At 46.9% G+C, this 22,674-nt stretch overlaps 3 protein-coding genes and 1 long non-coding RNA gene across 16 annotated transcripts in view; 2 read left to right on the forward strand and 2 right to left on the reverse strand.

Annotated features, from left to right (window-relative positions):
- On the reverse strand, nucleotides 1–4,504 carry ATF5 (activating transcription factor 5). 2 transcript variants are annotated; one of them, XM_081274567.1, is made up of 3 exons: nucleotides 4,093–4,504; nucleotides 2,601–2,894; nucleotides 1–1,364 (listed from the first exon to the last, which is right to left on the reverse strand). In XM_081274567.1, the coding sequence occupies exons 2-3, from the start codon at nucleotides 2,776–2,778 to the stop codon at nucleotides 670–672; spliced, it is 873 nt and encodes a 290-aa protein (XP_081130693.1). In that variant the 5' UTR covers nucleotides 2,779–2,894; nucleotides 4,093–4,504; the 3' UTR covers nucleotides 1–669. The 2 variants fall into 2 exon arrangements, with proteins under 2 accessions (XP_081130693.1, XP_081130694.1); XM_081274568.1 differs by lacking the exon at nucleotides 4,093–4,504 and adding an exon at nucleotides 3,150–3,296.
- NUP62 (nucleoporin 62) overlaps nucleotides 4,029–22,674 on the forward strand; it is a 25,059-nt gene continuing 6,413 nt past the window's right edge. For 2 of the 3 annotated variants that reach the window (XR_014019679.1, XM_081274565.1), the window contains exon 1: nucleotides 4,029–4,167. The gene's annotated coding sequence lies outside the window, so the exon portion shown is untranslated. Of the gene's footprint in view, nucleotides 4,168–19,811; nucleotides 19,909–22,674 lie in introns of all 3 variants that reach the window. The other variant, XM_081274566.1, reaches the window with a different exon arrangement.
- Nucleotides 4,031–22,674, forward strand: part of IL4I1 (interleukin 4 induced 1) — a 38,796-nt gene continuing 20,152 nt past the window's right edge. For 3 of the 10 annotated variants that reach the window (XM_081274545.1, XM_081274548.1, XM_081274555.1), the window contains exon 1: nucleotides 4,031–4,167. The gene's annotated coding sequence lies outside the window, so the exon portion shown is untranslated. Of the gene's footprint in view, nucleotides 4,168–4,620; nucleotides 4,749–19,810; nucleotides 19,909–22,674 lie in introns of those variants that run through there. The other 7 variants (XM_081274549.1, XM_081274553.1, XM_081274546.1 and 4 more) reach the window with 7 other exon arrangements.
- On the reverse strand, nucleotides 17,389–19,803 carry LOC308637776. The gene is made up of 2 exons (XR_014019682.1): nucleotides 18,658–19,803; nucleotides 17,389–18,011 (listed from the first exon to the last, which is right to left on the reverse strand). It is a non-coding gene; the product is annotated as an uncharacterized lncRNA (long non-coding RNA).

The raw sequence follows: 22,674 nt of genomic DNA on the forward strand, positions 1-22,674 counted from the left end.
TCAGAGAAAACTCCACTTTTATTTCTGCTCACAATCTCCCAAAGGATCACATCCCCTCACCTAGATGCAGCCCCTCCCCACAAACCTTCACAAAACACTGATTTTTCTCCCAGAGCTAAATGATCCCCCAGTCACTAACTATAGCCATCCCCCTTCCTCCCCATTGGCCTGCAGATCTGCCTGCTCTGTGTATATGGCTCCCTCCAGGAAACGATTCCCAAGGACACTTGGCTTGCTTTTTCACCTATATTACATGGGTCCCCGCCCCCCACTTGGGTTTTATTTGCACAGTCTCCCTGCATGTCTTCCTGGCCTCACAAGCCTGCTCTGTCTTGTAGTCAGTCCACCCCACCAAGGGCACCTGCAAGAAGCCATTAATTTGAAATTCGAGAGAGCAGGGCTCCTGGCTTCCACTGCTCTGAGCTCCCGGTGGGCTCTGGCTCCTCACTGTAGTGGTGGGTGTCAATGTTGACTAAGGCTAAACATTCCCATGAGGGGCACAAAATCCAGAATAGGCAAGAGGAGACAAGGACAAAAGCAGGTGTGTGTGGGGGGGCAGAATAAAGACAGAGGCCAAGGGATGCAGGAGGACCCCTCCTCCCACCTCAGCCCCAGGACAAAAATGGACCTGAGCTGATGAGCAGCCCCTAGAACCCAAAGGCCTAGCCCCTAGCTGCTGCGGGTCCTCTGGCTGCGGGCCTTATACACCTCGATGAGCAAGTCCTTGACGTACTGGATTTCCCGCTCCACCGACTCAGCCCTCTCCCTCAGCTCCCGGTTCCTCGCCTCCAGCCCCTGGCACTCGCCTTCCAGGGCCTCGCCCTCTGCCCGCTTCCTCTGGCGGTACCTCAGAGCTGCTGACTTGTTCTGGTCTCTCTTCTTCTGCTTGCGGTCCCCTCGGGCGGTAGCAGGATTTGGATAGGGAGTTGGGCGAGAGGACGGAGGAGGAGGAGGAGGAGGAGGAGGAGGAGGAGGAGGAGGAGGAGGAGGAGGCTGCTGCTGCTGAGGTGGGGCCAGGGGCACCATGCCCACATCCCCCTGTCCAACCTCGCTGCGGCAGTAGATGGCCAGCAGGTCGAGGGTATCCAGGGCAGGGGGCTGGGGGAGGTCAAAAGTGGGGAAGGGGAGGGGGAGGGAGGGTGGTGGTGGTGGTGGTGGTGGTGGTGAAGGTGGAGGGAGGAGTGGGCCCTCAAGGAAGAAGTCTTCCATCTGCTCCAGCTCCTTCTTGAGCAGAGAAGCCATGGCTTCCAGGTCAGGGGGAGGTGGGGAAGGTGGGGGCAGCGCACCTGGGGGCAAGGGAGCCTCCAGGGGGAGGAGGGCTGTAAAGTCAACTCGCTCAGTCATCCAGTCAGAGAAGCCGTCACCTAGGGAGTGGAGGGGGAACATAAAGTGCCCTGAGTTCCTGGGTCCTCCACCCAATCAAGTGATCACTTATATGTCTGTCTCAGGCTCATTTGTCTTATTCAATCAGTCAACCAACTAATAAGTCATCAAACCAGTCAACAAGCCACACAGTAAAGGAACAAATGAACCAGTCAACCAAATAACCAATCAGTCATCCAACCAACCATCAAGGAATCAATCAACTAACCAATCAACCCATTAACTAATTTTAGTTGAAGAATAAAAGAGTCAACCAAATAATGACCCCATTGTCAATAAAACAGTCAACCAACCATTTTTTCAATCATCTGGTACACTCTTTCCTGAAGGCCTATATCTGTAGTTTCTCCAATTTATTCTCTATTCTTAAAAGGCAAGCAAGATCACATCACACCCAAACACACACACACCATTTCAGTTTTCTTCATTTCTCCTTTTTTTGAGACTGGGTCTAGTTCAGGCTAGCCTTGAACTTCTGGGTTCCACAATCTTCCTGCCTCAGCCTCCCAAGCAGCTAGGAACACAAGCACATGCTACCATATCTGGCTATTTATTAATTATTGAAAACCCACTATGTGCCAAGCATTTGGGATATAGTAATGGATATGTTAATTTTTGCATCAGGATCCCTGCATATGCTCTTCTCTCCCCTGAAATGTTCTTTCTTTGGTCTTTTCATGCTTACTTCTTCTCATCCTTTAGGCCTCCGCCTATACATGACCTACTTGGTAGTTTCCTGGCTACCTGAACTCTGAACCAGGAGGCTGCTGAGGTGGGGCAAGGGGCATCAAGCACACGTCCCCCTGCTCAACCTCCCTGCAGCAGGAGATGGCTTGCAGGTCAAGGGAATCCAGGACAGAGGGCTGGGGGAGGTCAAAAGTGGGGAAGGGGAGGAGGAGGGAACATGCTTGTGGGGGGGGGGAAGGAGGGGGGGAGGAGTGGGGCCTCATTTTTAAGTGACTGCTGTGTTTTCCACTTCTCCCAATACATCATCTTTTGTCTCTTACCTGTTTCCCCACTACACTGTGAGCTCCAAGAGGACAGGGATCATGTTACTTTTGCTCCCTGCTTTATCTCTGGCACCTAAACAGTGCCTGGCACATTGTAGGCCCTCAATAAATACTCATCAAATGAACAAGTAAAGGAATGATGAATTCTTCCTTTCCCCCACCCCCAAGCCCCTAGCACACCCCATTCCAATCTCCACCTGCCCTTACCTGCCAGAGGCTCTCCTCCCCCTGGAAGCCCGCCCTCCAGGGCTCCCCCAAGGACCTCATAGGGGCCCAGGGGGGCAGGGGCCAGGGGGAGTTTCCCATAGTCTACCAGCCAGCCCAGTCCGCTAGCTGGGACCAGGGCCCTGTCTAGCTCCAGCCCCAGGGTCGCCAGGAGTGACATGACTGTGGCACAGGCGCTGGGCACTGAAGGCAGAAGAGGTTACACCAACAGCTGGGAGGAGGCTCTGTGGGCTGCTCAGCTGGGCAAAGACAGGCACCAAGGCAAAAGTGGAGTACCTGCACGTGAGACAAGAGGGTATCATGTCACAGTGAAAGGAAAACCAAGCCATACCCCATGCCAATGGGGCTCCTCCCTCCCCCTTCCAAGGGAGGTTTGGAACCAAGTCTTGTCCCTTCTGAATTCTAAATCTGCCCTTTCTTTCCCCAAATTTCTGACTCCCACCCATTCCCAAGGGAATTCTTTTCTTTTGATTCCCCAAGGTCCACTTCTTCCCCCAATACAGAACCCTAATGGTTTCTCAAGGGAATTACCTTGAGCCCCTCCCACCCACTTCATAATATTCTTCATAAAAAAATTCAATCCCAGGGGAATTTTCTTCCAGCCATGCTCTTTCCTCTAAAATACTTCCATTAGGCCCAATTCCCTTCCTAGATTCCATCCCAAATCAGTTCCCAGGGGAATTCTCCATGCCCTGTCCCTTCATCAAGGTCATCCACTCCAATTCCACTTTTCTCTTTCAACTTTAAGGCGACTTCGGCTGTCCCCACAAGCCCCACCCCTCCTCACAAGGGCTTCCCCTAAGAGCCTCTACGCTAAAGCTGTGTACTTAGCTCCATCCCCTTAATGACAGGTGGCTCCTACGCCCCGCCCTCTGTACTGTCAATCTAGGCTACTCCGTGCCCCAGCAGATGTCTGCTTGAAATAAGGGAGTAAAACTGTGAGCCAGACTAGCCACGTGGAGACCGGGAGACTGAAAGGGAGGGGCCGAGAACACAGCCCAACCCCCACCCCTCGTGCGGGTCTCTCGCCGAGCGTTAAAGCGCATGCTCCGTTCCTAGAGTCGTTCATTGTTCTTGCAGGCCTCAGCCGTCCTGGGGATCAATGCGCAGGTGCAACCGTTTATAGCCCACCCCTCATAGTACAGGGTTCTGGTGGGCTCATGCGCAGGAGCACCGCGCGTGGACGAAATCGTTCAGAGGAAAAAAACAACTACCCCTTCTGGAGGCTGGTGCGCAGGCGCAATCGCACGCGGGCCGACCTTAAACAGCAACTCTCTGAAAGAACTCACCCTCCCCCCACCACTCGGGCCAAGTGCGCATGCTCAGCCGCGCGCCGACGGCCGTCGTCCCTCTTCTGCGCCTGCGCGACCGTGATTCCCTGCTGGCGTCTCCCCACCCTAAGGCCCTGTTGGAGTGCCGCGAGCTGCTAAAGGGCGGGAAAGGCAGTTGAAGAGAGGCGCGAGCGGCTACTCACTCCATGGCTGTGGAAAGGAGAGGCGGCGGCTGCCTCGATTGAAGAAAGACGGTGGAAGCGGAGAGCGTTGGCGCGGTAAGCGCGGAGAGGAGCCGGGGGCACTAACGGGTCGCGGCTACAGAGCCATGGCCGAGGCTACGCGGGCGGAGGCGGCGTCTCAGTAGCGTGAGGAGAGGCTGTAATCAGAGGACGGGGAATGAGGCAACCTCGGGGACTGGGGACAGATATACAGGGGGCGGCGCAGCACGGCCCGCTCGGATCCTTCCGCGCCCCGCCTCCGCGCGGCCCCAACGGGAGGCGATCCGGCCTTCTCTCCTGGATTCACGAATCTGAACCCCAACCCCCAACGGCCTGTGGGGTTCGCGGGTCTACCCCCTTTGATCTGGGGGCGGTCCCCCTCCTTATAACTCTGAAGTTGCCACCTTCCCGTTGACTCTAGGGTCGAGTTCCTTGCTTGACTCCGAAGTCCTGGCCCCCTTTCCTCTTTATGATTTTGGAGATCTGGCCCCATCCTCTACCTCAAACTCACACCAGTTCATTTCTATAAAATGAGGATAAAAATCAACTCTACTTGGCGGACTTCTTTGTGGAAATCAGACTAGGTGATGTCAGCGAAGCCCTAAGCAGACAGCTTGGCTCCTCCGTTCCTGTTTAAGGTATTTTATTATTAATAACAACTCTAAGATCCAGTCTCATTCTAGGGCCCTCCTTTGCCCCCAGACAGTTGACCATCCAACACCATCCTGAAGATAGTCATTCTCACATCTCTAGTGAAATTGGAACAGAGTGGCGTGACCAGTGCTCAGCCCGTTCCTCCACAGAGCTTCAGGTCCCAGTGTTCTTTTCTCCACCCCTGATCACCTTTTAAAGAGAGGGACCATGATAACCATCCTTCATGTTTCTCCCCATGCCTTGGCCCTCCACCAGCCTGGGTGGGTGTGAGTTTCTGTTGCAGAAACCCCTTCCTTTCCCACCCTGCATCCAGCTACATTAGAACGTTGCACATAGGGTTTAGCTTTTTTCCGTGGCAGTTAAGAAACTGACTTCAAGATACAAAGAAGGTAGGGGAACCAGTGGTGGTGGTGCACACCTATGATCCCAGCCATTCTGGGGGCTAAGGCAGGAGTATTGCAAGTTCAAGGCCAGCCTTAACAACTTAGGGAGACGCTGTCTCAAAAAAAGAACTGGGGATGTAGCTTAACAGTAAAGCCCCCAAAGTTCATGCCCCAATACTGAAGGTCGGGGGCAGGACTCTGATCTGATCTTTTTTTTTTTTTAGAGAGAGAGAGAATTTTTAATATTTATTTTTTTTTTTAGTTCTCGGCGGACACAACATCTTTGTTGGTATGTGGTGCTGAGGATCCAACCCGGGCCGCACGCATGCCAGGCGAGCGTGCTACCGCTTGAGCCACATCCCCAGCCCCTGATCTGATCTTTATAACTACAGGCAGATTACTTCACCCTCCACACCCTTTTTCCTAGTTGCATGCAGGATGTCCTTGGAATCTGATCACCTTCCTTTAGAGCACTTTTTTTGAGTTCTTCTATATTTTCTTGGGCCTGTAGGGGCTATATTATAACATAGGCAGTATAGTGTAGAAGTTAAAATGATTCTGGAGCCAGGTTATTTGTGTTTAAACCCTGCACCACACTTGCCAGCTGTTATGACCATGACAGTTTTCTTTCACTATGGCTGTTTTCTCTGTAGTTAAAAAGTGATAGTTATAGTACCCTTTAGGCTGTTATGAGGATGAAGTGAGTGATTTAGTCCACATTAAGCCTTTATAGACTAGTGCCTAGCATATAATAGGTGCTACATAAGGGGTTGTTACTATTATCATTGAGGTGGATATGTTCTGTCTTTGCTGCTAACTAGTGAAAACTGATTGCTGGGCATGGTGGCACATGCCTATAATTCCAGCTTACTCAGGGTGCTGAAGCAGGAGGATTGCAAATTTGAGGCCAGCCTCAGCAGCTACATTCCCAGCCCATAGGTCTTGTTTAGAAAAGTTACAAAGATATTTCTTCATGCCCTCACCCAGTTTTCCCCCTTGTTAACATCCTGTATTATTACTAGGACACATTTGTCTCAAACATTAATTAGTGCATTACCTTTGACTAAATGCCACTCTGTTCCAATTTCACTAGTGGTTCCCTAATGCCTTTGTTTTCTGTTAACTGGGAAAGCCAAGTGCAAAAATAAAAAGTAAACAAAAATGAAAAAAATAAAACAAAAAAAAAACAAGTGTAATGGTGCTTGTTGGTGATCCCAGCTACTCTGGAAGCTGAGGTAGGAGGATTGCAAATTCAAGGCCAACCTCACCAATTTAGTGAGAGCGAGCCTCAAATAAAATAGGGCTGGGAGGTTGTTCAGTGGTAGAGTGCTCCTGGGTTCAGTCTCCAGTACAGTATAAACAACCCCCTCCCCCCAAAAAAAAAAAACTAGACATGCCCTTTCTCAGTAGGGGAATCTTGTTTCTGGCTATATGTGGCACGTACTAACTGAGAAGGTAATGGTGCCAGGACTCTGGCCCCTCTGTTTCATCCTCTTGTGCCCTTTTCTCTCTCTTAGCTACCTGTGCCCCTACCTAAGCAGTTTGACTTAGTTTTGCTGAGTGGGTGCCAGTTCACACACTTAGCTATCCAGCCTTTCCTAGCATATTCTAGTTTGTGATGGTGAGTTATCAGTGGCTCCCTGCCACTCCAGCTCTTAGAATCCTAATCCCTTACCAATATCTGTTCCTGACCTAGACCCTCTGGACTCAGATGCCTTGACCTCTCCCAGCCTCAGAGTCCTCTAGGGTCCAGGTGCCCAACTCTTCAGCTCTGGTAGGAGTTTGGAGCAAGGGTGGGGCTGCTGGGGACTCTTTTTCAGTGCGGAGGAGCCTAGCTTGGGGAGTGAGGTGGCAGTTGCAGTCAGGTTGCATCAGCCCTGGCTCCTTAAAGGGGAGGGGGAGTAAAGGAATTCTCTGGGGACCTCTGAGCACCTGGCAGTGGCTCCTGGGTAGCAGAACTGTGGATAACGGCAAGGATCCAGCACAGCAAGGGAGCAGGGGTGCAAAGGGGGAGGGAGACTAGCCATCTGCAGGACCCTGATAATCAGACTTGATGCCAAAAAAGGGCCTCACATCACAGAGGCCCCCAAATTGGCTTTCAGGAGACAAGACTGAAACCTCAAGAGATAAAGGGGGTTGTGCAGAATCAATTACTCCTTAAATAGAGCCCAGGTATCATGGTGCTGCACAGCTTCCAGGACCCCCATGAGACCTTTAAGCCTGGACCTTCAACTCAGATTGCTGCTGCTCACAATTGCCAAATTCTATTGATCTCCACTTGCCCCTTGCCATCCCGTCTGCCCTCGAGAAGGCCCTCTTCACCTGCCCTATTGCAGCAATCTCTCGCTGGTTTCCTAATCTGGGTAGCTTAGCTTGATAGAAAACACTCTTGAATTTTGTGTCTGATGGATTAATGTTCTGGTCCTGAACTCACAGCATTTAGTTCTAATTAGGGTTAGAAGCAAAGGTCTACTGTGCCTAAGCCTCAGCTGCCTTCTGCAGAGTGGGTCAGAGCAAGCCTGCTAGATTAATATCCTAGCTCTGCTCCTCTTTGACCCTTGGTAAGTGTCATTATCTCTGATTATTTCCTCACTCATAAAATGGGGCTAAGAAGACCCACCTCATAGGGTAGTGATGTACATTAATATATATAAGATGCCTAAAACAGAGCTGGGTGTGTGGGAGGTACCCTCTGAGCATTAGATCTTTTTGGATAAGATGCCAGGTGCTGGAAGATTAAGGACATGTCACAGGTAAAGCCCAGTTCTTACTATGAACTCAGGGTCTATACATGCTTCTTTCTCTTCCCATTCCCTTTACACTTTGTACAGCTTTCGGAGCCATCTCAGAGACAGATGTTAGTGTACATGATTGATGCCCCAAACGCTTACAGTGTGTCACTAACTTCCTCTTTGCTAGAATTGTTCGCCACAATTCCTAACCCTGTGCAATCACCTCCATGAGTGTAAATACATTTCTAATGAGTTGCACTTGTACAAAGGCTGAAGAATTTGCTCTCCTGGTCACTGATCAATGCCAGGAAAGGTAACTGGGTCACACAGGCCATGGGGGCAGGGGTTGGAGGTGGGTATCCTGACAAACAAGGGCAGGAAGGCCAAGGCCTGCTTAGCTGGGGAAAGAACAGTGCAGGGGGCTGGGCAGGCAGAGCACAGGCTGCCGCGTGGCCCAGTGGCTCAGAGTCCTCCAGAGCCCCTCCCCTGCCCTCAGATTACCTCAGCCCCTCTTCAGAAGTAGTCACAGCTCTCAGAGACTGGTTAGGCCCATGTTCCTGACCAGCTTTGGCATCTTGAATGTTACCAACTATGTTAGTTTCTTCTTATTGCTGATATGTTGCCACAAATTCAGTGGCTCAGAACAACACCTTTACTGCCTGATGATGCAAGAGGACAGAACTCTATTCTCTGGAGACTCTAAGAGAAAATCTGTGTCCTAGTCCTTATTAATTTCTAGAGGCTGCCTCATTCTTTGGCTTTTGGCTTCTTCCTATCATCACTCTAGCTTCTTTCATTGTCATACCTCTTCATTTTCCTCCTCTCCCTCTAATGAAGACTCTGATTGCATTTAGAGCCTGCCTAGATAATTGAGGATAATTTCTGCATCAAAGATTCTTAATCATGTCTGCACAGAGTCAATAAGGTAATTGGGGCTAGGACATAGACAACTTTGGGCAGCTGTTATTCAGCCTACATATCCTTCCTCTCATAGTCGGTTTCCTTATCTGGCAGGTAAAGAATGGGCCAGGCCTGGGTGCATCCTCCCTTGCATCTCCACAGGGACTGGAAATGGGAAAAGAACAGGGCAGACTGATGACAGTTGACAGCCTAATGTTCTGGAGCCCAGAATGCCATCACTAATTGTGTGGCTCCACCCCTCTGTGCCATGGTTACCTGATCCGGAAAATGAGGACAATGGCAGAACTCCCTCAGAGGGCAGTGATCAGGGTCAGAGTTAACACATGGGAAGGTCTAGACCAATGTCTGGCTCAGCAAGTATGAGCTGCCCCAAGACAGGGCTATCACAGACCCAGAAAGAGGAGTGGGCCCCCAAAGCACAGGGACCACCTGGAAGGCACAGATACTACTTGGGGACAACCTTTTATACTAGGCAGCAACACCAGACTAACAGTACAGATTTTACAAGAGGGGTTGGAAATCAAGATTTTTTTTTTTTTAAATCTAGCATTAACAAGTACTTAAGAAAAAAACTCCCAGCTGACAAATCATGAGTGTGTCTAGGGCTCAGGTTGTGGGCCGTTGTAACCTTCATGTTAAGTGATTTCCCTTTCCCAATTTTGCAATCCTCTCTGGTCATAGCAGAGAGCCAGGTGCTTATTATACAGAGTCACTGAGAATTGGGATCAGGCCCCTCTCTGCTGGATTTAGGACTGAAAAGGAACAGGGTCTCATTCAGTTATGGGCCAACTCTGTGTAAAGTTTGGCAAGACAACACTTGTGAGGAAAAGGTACTTGTTGGGAGAAGAGGCTTAGTACCCTGTTTCTTATCAGCCCTCCATGTCTCAGTCAGAGGCCACCAGGACCACATCTTATTGCAGGGAGAGATCCACAGAGGTCCTGGGGGGTGGGGCATCTCATGGAGGGCTGTGTCAGGTGATTTGGCAGGTTCAGAAAAGGGGGCTTTGCTCTGGGTTGGATGTTTGCACTGTGGAGACAGGAGGACTGCTTGGAGCCAGTGCTGTAGTTTGTTAGGAAGCACAGATCAGCTCTGAGCCAGGGGTGAGTGATCATTTTTGTAGTTTGGAAAGCTTTCATGTTTTTGTCTTAAGATTTGATTCCAAGAGTGTCTTTTCTCAGTGTACCATGGTCACAGTGGTCTTGTCTGATGTTAGCGTCCAGCAGGAGAGCACCAGGGCCTAGACATTTGGGCTGTTCTTCTGTTTCTCACAGCAGATAACGTGCATCTTGCCATTATGGAAAGGGGGATGAGAGAGCTGACAGGACTGAGAGGCAGCTCCCCTCATTTGGCAGGCCATGATGCATGTTCCCACAGGGGCACTTGGGCATGGAGGAAAAGTATCTGCGCCTGGACCCAGCCAGTTCTCCCGGGCTGGACAGTCTTAATGGAAGCTGAAGGGAGAGAAGAAGAGGAGGGAACCACAATGTGAAGACCTCATAGGACCCCTGGGCTCTTTACTGTTCCCTCAGCAGTATTGTGGACACTACCTGTGGAGAAGGTTGAGAGTCATAACACTGAGCCTTAGGTCTGCTAGATCAAGTCCTTTGATACTTTTTCTGACCTTTCTACCTGCCCCTACCATGGAGCAGGAACTCCAGAAACAGAGCAATTGAGGGGCAAGAACAGCTGATACCCCTCTTGCCTTACTTCTATGCCATGAGGCAGATAAGGTGAATTGGATTCAAACTGGGCTGGAAGATCATGGAGATGACCTAAGATGTCGTCAGAGACTTGACATAGGGTGGTGGTGGTAGGGAGTGGAAAAATGTCATATTGGAGAGCCAGGAGAGGCTTAGTAACGGTTAGAAGCTCAGCCCTGGAACCAAACAGCCTAGATCAGAGTTGTAACCATAGTGCAGGTAAAGCCCTGAAAACAGGACCCAGCACCCAACAGATGCCTTTGGAATATTAGTGTGGTGATTCTACCCAGAGGCCAGGATAGAAACTGTGGTTGGGTCTAGTTCTCAGAATCAAAGCCACCCCACCCCCACCTCTGGTTGCTTTCACCTAGTTCCCTGAGAGGCTTCCTCCACAGTAACCGTTGCTCCCACAGCCTGACTTGGATGCTTCCCTCCCTCCTCACTGACATCACTGCTTCTCCCCCAGGAAACTAGTGTTGAGAGGAGAGAGGCCCAGGAGGGAGCACAGTGATGTGCAGTTCTCCACCCACCACCCCCATAACTTTTTTTAAAAGTTGCCCCTTCTCAGGTCTCTGTCCTATCCAGGCCTTGCTATGTTCCCTATGGAACCTCCTGGTGGCCTGCATAAGTGACCAGTGCATTCAATTCCAGTTTCTTCCTGGTTGAGCCTGTTCTCAAACAGCATTACCAGCCACCATAAGAGAAAGTGTGGTCCTGTCTTTAGAACATTCTGACTCCTGCCCACCTCTGCAGCCTCACTGTTACCCTTGACCTGACCTTCCTAGCATGCTGTGGTTATTGGTTGGTTTGTTTAATGTATAAGCCACATCTGCTTCTCAAAGTATACAATTCAGTGGTTTCTATTACATTCACAAAGTTGTGCAGCCACTTCTACAATCAATTTTAGAATATTATCATCACTCCAAAAAGAAGCCCTTGGCCATTATCTCTCACTTCTTTTCCTGCCTAGCCCTAGGCAACGATAATCTACTTCCTGTTCATAGATTTACCTATTCTAGACATTTCATTTAGTTTTTGGCTTCTTTACTCAAAATCATGTTTCTCTGTGTGTGTGACGCATGCATGCACCCTGGGAGTCAAATGGTTGAGCTCAATTTTTAAATTTTTAACCTCCCCATCCCCCCACCCTTTTTTGGGGGGGGGCAACAGGGTCTCACTAAATTGCTGAAACTGTCTGGGATTTGCAATCCTGCCTCAGCTTCCCAAATCTCTGGGATTTTAGGCGTGTGTCATCACACCCAGTTCAACATCATGTTTTCAAGGTACATCTGCAATGAAGCATATATCAATGCTTCATGACTTTTTTTTTTTTTTTTTTTTTTTTTTTTTTTTTTTTGGTACTAGAGATTGAATCTTAACCTTAATCTCTGAGCTATATCTCCAGCCGGGTTTGTTTGTTTGTTTATTTGTTTGTTTTTAATATTGCAGATGGGACACAGTGCTTTTATTTTGTGGGGGTTTTTTGTGTCTTTTTTGGGGGGGGGTGCTGGAGATAAAACCCAAGGGCCTTGTTCATGCAAGACAATGCTTTTTTTTTATTCATTTATTTTTATGTGGTGCTGACCTCACACATGCTAGGCAAGTGCTTTACCATTGATCTACAATCCCCGCCCCCTTCTTATTTATTTATTTTTAAACTTTTATCAATTTGTTTTAATATGTTAGTAAATGAATCTTTCATTTTTTAAATTTTAATTTGTTAAATATGACAGCAGAATGCATTATAATTCATATTACACCTACAGGGCACAATTTTCATATTTTTGGTTATACACTATTTTTTTAATTTTTGAGACAGGTTCATGTTAAGTTGCCGACAGGTAAGCTTGCTGACTTTGAGCTTGCAATCTTCCTGCCTCAGCCTCCCTAGTCACTAGGATTACAGGCGTGTGCCACTGCACCCGGCATCAGTGCTTCATTCCTTTTTTAGGACTGGATAATATTCTATTATATGGATGTGCTACATTTTTGTTTATCCCTTCATCGGTGGACATTAGGATTATTTCTACATTGGGGCTCTTACAAATAATGTTACTGTCCTGTGAAGATGCATGTGCAGGTTTTTGTGTGGACACGTTCCCCCCCTGGGGGGGCTACTAGGGATTGAGCTCGGGCATCAACCACTGAGCCACATCCCCAGCCCTAATTTGTATTTTATTTAGAGATACGCCTTCACTGAGCTGCTTAGTGCCTCACTTTTGCTGAAGCTGGCTCTGAACCCGTTATTCTCCTGTCTCAGCCTCCCAAGCCTCTGGGATTACAGGTGTGTGCCACCGTGTCTGGCTGGACATGTGTTTTTATTTCTCTTAAATGGTACCTATAGGGTAACTGTTTGACCTCTTGAGAAACTGCCAGACTTTTCCAAAGTGGCTGCATCATTTAACATATTTAATATATCTACCAACAAGAAATGCTGATTACGAGTTTCTCTATATTATTAACAATACTTGTTGCTGTCTTTTTTTAATAGAACCACCTTTGTGGATGTGAAGTGGTATCCCATTGTTTTTCTTTGGGGGGGTGTACTGGGAATTGAACTAACTCAGGGGTGCTCAACCACTGAGCCACTTCCCCAGCCCCCCCCCCTTTATTTTATTTATTTAGAGACAGGGTCTCACAGAGTTGCTTAGGGCCTTACTAAGTTGCTGAGGCTGCCTTTTGTCTCAGCCTCCCTAGCTGCATTACATGCATTACAGGCGTGCACCACCACACCTGGCTGTACATTGTGGTTTTGATGTGTGTTTTCCTGGTAGCTAATAATGTCAAGCATCTTATCACATGCTCGTCAGCCATTTGTATATTTTCTTTGGCATTCTTTGTTTTCCCGTCCCCAAGGCAATAGGCCTTTGCCCATCTGAGCTTTTGCTTAGAATGACATAGTTGACCTAACTTAGACTTGGATTGCCTTTCCTCCACTTTCTATGATCCCTTCCTTCACACATCCCCCAGGGAAAGTTAATCTCCACTGCTCCCAGAGTTTCCAGTAGTTTTTAACAAAACTCTTATAGTATCCAACATATTGTCCTATAGTTTACCTTTCTGTCTTATCTCTAGTAACTTTGAATTATTTGAGGACCGGGACCTTGTATCCTGCCTTTGACACTTATGTTGATATTGATTCTAAAAAGAACATGCTAATGGTGCTTACCTCTGGGGGAAGGGTTGAGAAATAAATGAGCTAGTCACTAAAGTTTTTAGCAGTATGCTTGGCACAAAGCAATCTCTGGGGCTGGTGTGTTTTACTGAGCATTTACTGAGTGCCCACAGTGGGAACATCAGACAAAAAATAAACAAGATCCAAAAAGTAAAGATGTGTTTCATGTGACCCCTGAGTCCTAAGGATAAACAAAGATAGGTATTCAGGAGTGTTGGGGGATGAGGGGATTTTAGTTTTGCATAGGTTTAAATTGAGTCAGGGAAAGACCTCACAGTAAGTGACATTTTAGCCATGGCCTAAGGAAGTAAGGGAGGTCCTCTTCAGGGAAAGCAGCATTCCAGAGATAAGGAACCATAGATGCAAACCTTCTGGGGCAGGAGTGGTTTGAGCAAGTCCAAAGTATAAGCAGGAAACCTCAAGCTAGACTAGAATGAAGGAGTTAAAGGCAGCATAGTGGACGAAGGCACCTTACATTTATGTGCAAGTTCTTGTTTGAAGACCTGTTTTCAGTCCTGATATGTTTTTTCTTTAATCACATTTGAATAACACTGTTTCTTGAGAGCAGTAGCCATGCCATATTGGTTTTGGTACAGGGGGATTAAACCCAGGGGTATTTAACCACTGAGCCACACCCCAGCCCTTTTTGTATTTTAGAGATAGGGCCTCACTGAGTTGCTTAGTACCTTGGTGACTCTCCTATCTCAGCCTCCCAAGCTGCTGAGGTTACAGGTGTGCACCATCACACCTAGCTGACATATTGTTTTTATTGACTCAGCACAGAGCTGAACCTGTCCTAAATTTCAGTGGATGTTGAATGAATGAGGTATATTTGTGAATTATTCAACATATGCCAGCACATGGTGGGTGTCGAGTGGCTAATGCCTTTTATCATTATTTTTAGTAAATACAACTGATATTTTAGATTGGAAATTTTGTAATTTCAGGTGCTTAACTGGTTGGAAGGAAGTGTATCTCTCCGGTACTGCTCATTATTAGAATGAACAGGTACAGGAAGGGTGGAGGGCAGTTTGATAGTCTCTGGGAAACTCAGAATGTAGGTAGCATGCTAGCAATTCTGCTTCTCAAGATCTGTCCTGGGAAAACATCTATAGCTTGTGTCAAAGATGTGAACAGGATACTTAGAAGTTCTAAGTTTCCATCGTAAAGGAATAGATAAAATGTGATAAGTCTCTACAGTGGTCTGATTGACAGCATTAGAAGGAATTAAAATCAAACTGTATAATGATGCTTTACAGTATGACGACCTATGTATTAGCAAAGACACATAAAAACATTCTGGCTATGACTGCATACAGATAAACAGAGGAAAGATACACAGCAGGTCTTTGTTTGTTACCAGAGATTGAACCCAGCAGTGCTTAACCACTGAGCCACATCCTGTTTTTATTTTTAAAGAGGGTCTTGCTTTAAATTTGTGATTCTCCTGCCTCAGCCTTCCAAGCTGCTTGGATTATATGCATGTGCCACTGTGCCCTGCTACACAGTCACTTTTTAACAGGGGTTACCTCACAGGTGTTGTGGACCAGAGTGTAAGGTAGTGTTCAAGGGAGGATTAGTTTTATCAGTAATGGCTCTAAAAAATATGCCTAAAGAAATGACTTATCAATTATATAGTTAAAATTTAAATGTTAAAAATGTCGTTGGGTGGAATTTTTTCAGTACAATAAAGAAAACAATCTTAGCAAAGAGGTAGGGTCCCAGCACTAGAGCATTCCTCAGATATCTTCCAGTTCTATTATTTTTACATTAAGAGCGGTGGTTCTAGACTCCTTAGGAGCGAGGCACATTGGCATGGACCTGTACTTGGGAGGTTGAAACAGGAGGATCATTTGAGCCCAGAAATTCAAGACCAGCTTTTGCAACATAGTGAGACCCTCTGTTTAAAAAAACAAAAACAAAAAACAGACCAGCACAGTGGCACATGCCTATAATCCCAGCGGCTTGGGAGGCTAAGACAGGAAGATCCCGAGTTCAAAGCCATCCTCAGCAAAAGTGAGGCACAAAGCAACTCAGACCCTGTCTCTAAATAAAATACAAAATAGGCTGGGGTTGTGGCTCAGTGATCGAGTGACCCTGAGTTCAATCCCAGGCACCATCACCTCCCACTCCCCACCAAAAAAAAAAAAAAAATTCTTAAGATCTACTCCTGTGATTGTTTCCTGGCTTCTTTACCATGTATGTCTAAGCTGATTGGCGTTCCCATGGGGAAAATTGCTATTTGTCCCACCACCTGAGCTCCTTAGGTGCAGCTGGGCCTCAGGAGTAGGAAAGAAGATATAATTGCTAATTAGTTGTGACTTCTTGGGAAAGAGTATTTTTCAAGGGAAAGAGGGAAGAACAGAAGGTTGAGGACCTCGAAGAATCCAAGAGTCATTTAGGTACCACCCTATGCAGCAGATGACAGACATAGTTTGGGAGCCTCAGACAGGTCAGTGCCTCTCTGAGAAACTCGATTTCCTTTTCTACCCAATGGGGAGAACAGGCCTGCTAAGATAAATTAAATGAAAAAAATAACAGTGCATCTAGGATGCTGTTTCTTAGATACAAACAGACTACAAATTGTGAATTTGCTTGAGTGTACAGAAAACCTCTAGAAAGAAGCACAGAAAACAACTGGTCTCCAGGAGCGAAAGCTAAGTGGCTTGGGACAGAGAACCAGAGTATTCCTTTTTGTACCTTTTCTTCATAGAATTATGAGGACCTGCTCATAGAATTAACAGAGTAGTTTTTTTGTTTGTTTTAATTTTATATGTTAGGTAATGTGTGCATGTTATGCAAGGTTTAGTAGAAGATACATCTCACAGAACGTGTGAACACTCAATCATCATACTTAGGAACAGAAAAGATCAAGTTTGTCATTTTTAAAGCCCATCAGTGTGTCATTGAGGTGGTTGAGAAATGGGGCAGATATGGTAAGGTCTCTATGGTAGGTAACATGCAGGAACACTAACGTTTCAATGGTAAGTGTCTGAACATGCTCTAAAGATTCCTGTGATTCATTCTGGAGAAAAAAGATGAAACACAGCCTAAGCCACTAGGATCTCCTGTCAGCAACCAGGATGAGTCTGCCTGGTGGAACCCTCTTGTGACCTACTACCACCCACACTCATGCTCTGGTCTAGCCGCACAGGCCTTTCTACTGCAGAACCTGCCCGGCAATGCCTGCCTTTCCTCTGCATTGCTTTCTCTTCCAGAGCATTGGCACCTCTGCTTTGGCTGAGGTCTTAATAAGGTGCTTCTTGTTCATCAGTTGGTTTCCATTCTTGAAATCAGGCTCTGAGTTGATCTGTTCCTTGAGGCTTCTAGGGTTTTCTTTGACAGGAGGGAGAGGGAGAAGCTCATTCAAAGGATATTTATGATAAATGGATAGCAAGTCCTATTTGACATGCTGGGTTTGCTGGCTGGTGATGTGCTGCCCAGTGAATATGCTCAAATGGACAAAAGATGGGATTTTGGACAGGTAATCCCTTCAGAAACACAGGTAGCAAAGGTGCAGGCCCATCACCAATGTGGTAGGGCAAGTGAGGGAAGGTGATGCCCAAGAGTGAGTGAGTGTTTATTTTTCATTTTGAGACCGGGTCTCACTAAGTTGTCCAGACTGGCCTCAAACTTGTCATCCTTCTGTCTCAGCCTTCTCAGTAGTTAGGATTACTCTTCCACAATTTTTATTTTATTATTTTTTTGGTAGTGGGGATTGAACCCAGCAGCTGGGCTTAACCACTGAGCAACATACTCAGCCCTTTTTAGAGATAAGGCCTTGCTAAGTTGCTGAGGCTTGGCCTTGAACTTGGGCACCTCCTGCTTCAGCCTCCCAAGTTGCTGGAATTATGGTTGTGCGCCACTGTGCCTTGCAGGAACAAACCTTTATTCCCCTCTGTGTTGTCATCACCTTACTCAGGGTAGTACTGAGTGAATTATTAAAGTAAACAATTCAGGTAAAGTTAAGTTGGAGTGGCAAAACAACTTAAGATGGAGGTGAGTTAGTAGAACTGAGTGATGGTTGGCAATGACAGAAGAGAACCATGGTTCCCAAGCTGGGGGGTGGGATGAATCTGTAGGTCACAATCCCAGGTGGGTCTTTCCTCAGCTCCCAGATGGTAGGAATGTTCTGAAACACAAGAACAGATATATGAGGAGTGGCAAGAGGACCAGTAAACCAGGTGAGCCACAGGTTGCTTCAGCTGTGCCATCCAGCCCTGAGCACCTGTTGCAAGCATACCCTTCCGCTTTACCAGGAGATGCACCACTTCCTTAGTTTGGGTTCCTCTTTGCTTCCTCTGGCACCCTTGGCTTCTCTTAGGAAAATTCTCCCTGATGGTAAAAATGGAAATGCCTGTGTCAGAGTTCAAGCTAGCTTGCATTTGTGAGAAACTCTCTAAGTCTTGGCTGTCAGTGACTTTGTTTATCAAAGTCACATTGTGCACATTTTTCAAATTGTGATTCTCTCACCTCTGTTCTTAAAGAGTCCCAGGTCAGACTTTGAGCTCTCAGCCAGACCATTGCCCTTGCCTTAATCTAGTGCTCCCTAATTTCTGGCCATAATAACCCCTACCCCTTACAGTCCCTGTGGCTCCCTCAACAAAAAGTTTAAGTTACCAGACTAATATTTGTGACTCTGCTGATTTCTCCTACCACATCTTGTGTAACTGTATGTCCTCAAGACCACCCTCAGGCTCAGTGATTCACTACAATTCACCAAGCTCAGCAAAGCTGTTATACTTGTGGCCAGTTTTTTACAGCAAGAGGCCACAAACTAAAATCAGCCAAGGGGAGAGGTGCATAGGTGTAAAGCACAAGCTTCCAGGTGTTGCTCCTTTTGGAGTTCATGGACAGCATTTAGTGCTCCCGACAACAACATGTGGCAGCACATGTGGAGTACAGGTGCTGTTTGACTTAACATGATGCTGTGTCCTGAGAAAATCCATCATAAGTTGAAAATGGATGAAGTATGCCTAACCTGAACAAGCTGGTTTAGCTGCACTGCACACTTCAGATTACTGTCATGATTGAAGGGTTGGCTGCAAGCAACCCCTGGTTGGCTGCTGTCTAGCATCTCAAGAGAGGATCATTCCATGTGTCACCAGCCTGGGAAAAGAGCAAAAGTTTAAGTATAGTTTATGTTGAATTCATATCACTTTTACACCATTGCAAAGTCAAAAGAAGTTGTAAGTTGAACTAGGCATGGTGGTGCAGGCCTGTAATCCTAGCAACTGAGGAGGTTGAGGCCAGAGGATCACAAGTTCAAGGCCATGCTCAGCAACTCAGCTAAGCCCTCAATAACTTAGTGAGACCCTGTCTCAAAATAAAAAATAAAAAGGGCAAGTTTTAAGTAGAACCATTGTAAATAAGGGACTGTTTGTAGTGTTAACCAGGGAAGCTCACCTGAACCTTGGTATCTAAAGTTCTGTGGGGGATCAGTTCCACTGGCAAGGAATATCTTGCATGGGTGCTGTCTCGTCCAATGAGGAGGCCCACAGAACAGGGTAGATGAGAGTGTGGCTATGGAGTCAATATTCAAGACCTTCGGAGACCAAGCAGGAAGCAGGTTTGATTTTATTGCACAGTTTCCATATATACTCAGGCAGTAGCTAAGCAGATTACAGGCAGCCACCAATACAATTTCTGCTAACTGTCCTTGCAGCGACCAATCAAGGAGTGGGCCATGGAGCAAGCACAGGGATTACAACACATGGCCTCACACCCAGGGCTGTGCCTGCCTCTCACACGCCTAGCACAAAGGGAATGGCCTGCCACTCAGACGCCCTTAACATATGCCATGTATGCAGTACTCCATGCATTTGTCCCTACAATATCTTTATGGATAAATTTAGATATTCAGTGCTCAATGTCCACTATAAATCATTGTTGGTGTGGACTACCTGGAATGGCCTAAGGCCACAGGGGAATCAAGACACTTTCTGTTTTCCAGGGTCTTAGAGGTTCTCTCCTAGGAGCTAGGCAAGAGCAAGTCTACTTAGAATATTTACGGTCTGCACAGCTCACACCTGCCAAGTCAACCCTTCACTGCACATCCACTGCCCCTCTTGCCACCCCAGATCCCTTCACACCCCAGAAACACCTGCTGTTTCAGGCTCTGTTGTGTTTACACAGGATCTTCCCTGACCTGGATGACCTCCCCTCCCTACCCAGCTCCTGGTTGGCCCTGACAACCCTGATTCTTTCAACACTCCCTGGAACCCAGGCCAGGGTAAGAGCCTCTTCCTTGTTCCTGTGACATGTGCCCCAGCCCTGTCCCCACCTGGAACCTGGTCCTGAAGCTCACATTTGACATATCTCTTGACCACCTTGATCGCAGGAGCCATGGCTTAGCTCACAACTCTGGCCCTCATAGTCCTTATTGACAAGATGGACCTACCCTGAAGTTTGCTTTCAGGAGTGAATAATAATCTGTCAGAAGCATGTAGAACAGGGTTGGATCAGCATGTGTGCACCACAGGAATAGATCCTGGCTCCTATATTGTTGGAAAACTGATGGAGCACTTAATTAGTGGTGATCCATTACACCAGTCAAGCCCACAAGTTTTTTCCTCTTGTAGTCTACTAAGATTGTTTTTTTGTTGTTTTCCTCTTCATAGTACTGGGTGTTTTAACCCTGAACTACATCCTAGCCGCCTTTTTTTGTTTTGTTCAAGACAGTTGTATTAAGTTGCCTAGGCTGCCTCAAACTCTTTTGATCCTTCTGCCTCAGTCTCCTGCTTCATTGGGATTATAGTCTTGTTTTGTTGGTACCAGGCATTGAACCCAGGGGCACTCAACCACTGAGCCACATCCCCAGCCCTTTTTTATATTTTATTTAGGGATGGGGTCTCACTAAGTTGCTGAGACTGGCCTTGAACTCATGATCCTTCTGCCTCAGCCTCCCCGGCTGCTGGGATTACAGACGTGCACGACTGCACCCGGCTCTTGCAGTCTTTTAATAGTAGTTAAGAACTTTTTATAAATATTCTTTTGAAAAATTTAGCTTCAACTTATTAATAGCAAAAGCTCTCTCAAACTGAGTTCTTGAGAACTGAGACATAAGTTAGCCAGTCAGCTATTTTTGGCTTCTAATAACAAACCCAACTCAAGGTGGCTCAGTGTGGTCTTACACAAGAAGGTCTGGGAGCTGAGACATCTGCCATGGCCTCTGGAGAATAAAGGGACTTTTTATGGGGAGGGCGGGGGAATACCAGATAAAGAACCCAGGGGCACTTAACCATGGAGCCACATCCCAGCTTTTTTTTTTTTTTCCCCATTTTTATTTAATTTAATTAAACTTATTTATTTTGTGGTGCTGGAGATTGAACCCATGGCCTGCCTTGTGCATGCAAGGCAAGCACTCTATCACCTGAGCTATATCTCCAGCCCTACCTTTTTTTATTTTTTGAGATGGTCTTGTTAAGTTGCTGAGGCTGGCCTTGAACTTGGTATCCTTCTGCCTCCTCTTGAGCCACTAGGATTACAGGCATGCATCATCGTGCCCAGCATGAAGGAATCTTTTACAGAATTTCCTAGGATAGCTTTGTAAAAATGACAAGGCCAGGATTCCACCTCCAGAGAGTTGACCTTTGACCTGGCAGTTTTGCATGTTTTGAGTGCTCCCAGGTAGTGCCACTGGGCAGCCAGTTGAGATCTACTGGCTTAGACCAGGCCAATCCAGCATGGTGACAGTGGGGACATCTCCCACATGGCTGTATGGAAAAAATAGGGGATTATGAGGAAAGCAAAGGATACAGTAAAAGGGATGAGGACAGCTGTAGGAGGTTTCTTGTGACTTAAGGTAGGAAGAGATTCCCAGTTAACACATCCAGAAATGAGAGCTGTCTTGGAGAGGAAAGAAGAAGTAGACCCTTCTCAGTTGTGACCTTGTTTGTTCTTTACGGAGTGTGGAGATTGCTTTTGTTACCTATAGGGGAAACTAAGGCATAGAAAGCTTTGGAAGAACTAGTAAGTAGCATACACAGAATCCAAGCCTTGGTCTTTTCTTTGCATCTGAAGACTGACTTTGTGCCTGAAAGCAGAAAGTATCCTGGAGCTGCACTACCTCAGCTGTTTTCGCTGAAGGGAAAACAAGAATATGAGGGTGAGATGGAAGCAGGGGTGTTTGCCTATGGAGCCATATGATGGAGTAGGAATAGAGGAGTGTGAGGTATGTGGCCCACTGTAGTATAAGAATTGTCAGCCCTGGGGCTGAGGATGTAGCTCAGTGGTAAGTGCTTGCCTTGCATGTGTGAGGCACTGGGTTCCCCAGCACCACATAAAAATAAAGAGGTACTTTGTGTTTATCTACAACTAAATAAATATTTTAAAAAAGAATTGACAACCCATTTCCCCTAACTGCACAAGGGCCAAAATTCTGACCTACCTCCCATGACAGTTATAAAGTTAGCTGAGAGTCTTGGTGAGGAAAGTATAGCATAGTGCTAACTACACAAAGTTGTTAGAGTTGGAGTCAGCTGCCCCAGAAAGCTCTAAGAATTGACATTTGTTGCCCAAGGATGCACTGAATGGTGTTAACAAACTGTGAATTCATACTAAACTTGAGGTCAGCCACACCCAGGATCTTTTACGGAAGAACTTCACAGCTGGTGTTTACGGTACCTCCCAGTCCCTTTTCTCACCATCTTCCAGAGGTATCCACAATGTGAAAATGCAGTTTTGTTTTTGCCTTGTGGCCACAGTGATAGTGAGCACCCTGGCTTGTACCCTTCCTATGTTGGCTGTACCCCAGATGGTACCCCATTTTTCCTGAGGAGAGAACTGAGCTCAGAGGTTTGCTGAACCTTGTTATCCAAGGACAGGAGAGTGACTTGAGTCCCACCTCGGATCTACCAGGCATCTTCTACTTCAGAACCATATTCGTTTCCTTTGACTGCTCTCACAAATTACCATAAACTTAGTGGCTTGAACACACATTGGTTCTTGTACAGTTCTGCAGGTCAGAAGTCCGAAGTTAAGTTTATAGGGCCAAATC

This window comes from Spermophilus citellus (assembly GCF_964194105.1).
Source record: "Spermophilus citellus genome assembly, chromosome: 18".
Lineage (NCBI taxonomy): Eukaryota > Metazoa > Chordata > Mammalia > Rodentia > Sciuridae > Spermophilus > Spermophilus citellus.

What these genes read in the sequence shown, in the direction of transcription:
- ATF5 (XM_081274567.1), bottom strand. Translation starts at nt 2,778, where the DNA reads ATGTCACTCCTGGCGACCCTGGGGCTGGAGCTAGACAGGGCCCTGGTC. An exon ending in GGGAGGAGAGCCTCTGGCAG is followed by an intron (nt 1,365 to 2,600) that starts GTAAGGGCAGGT and finishes TCCACTCCCTAG; the next exon opens with GTGACGGCTTCTCTGACTGG.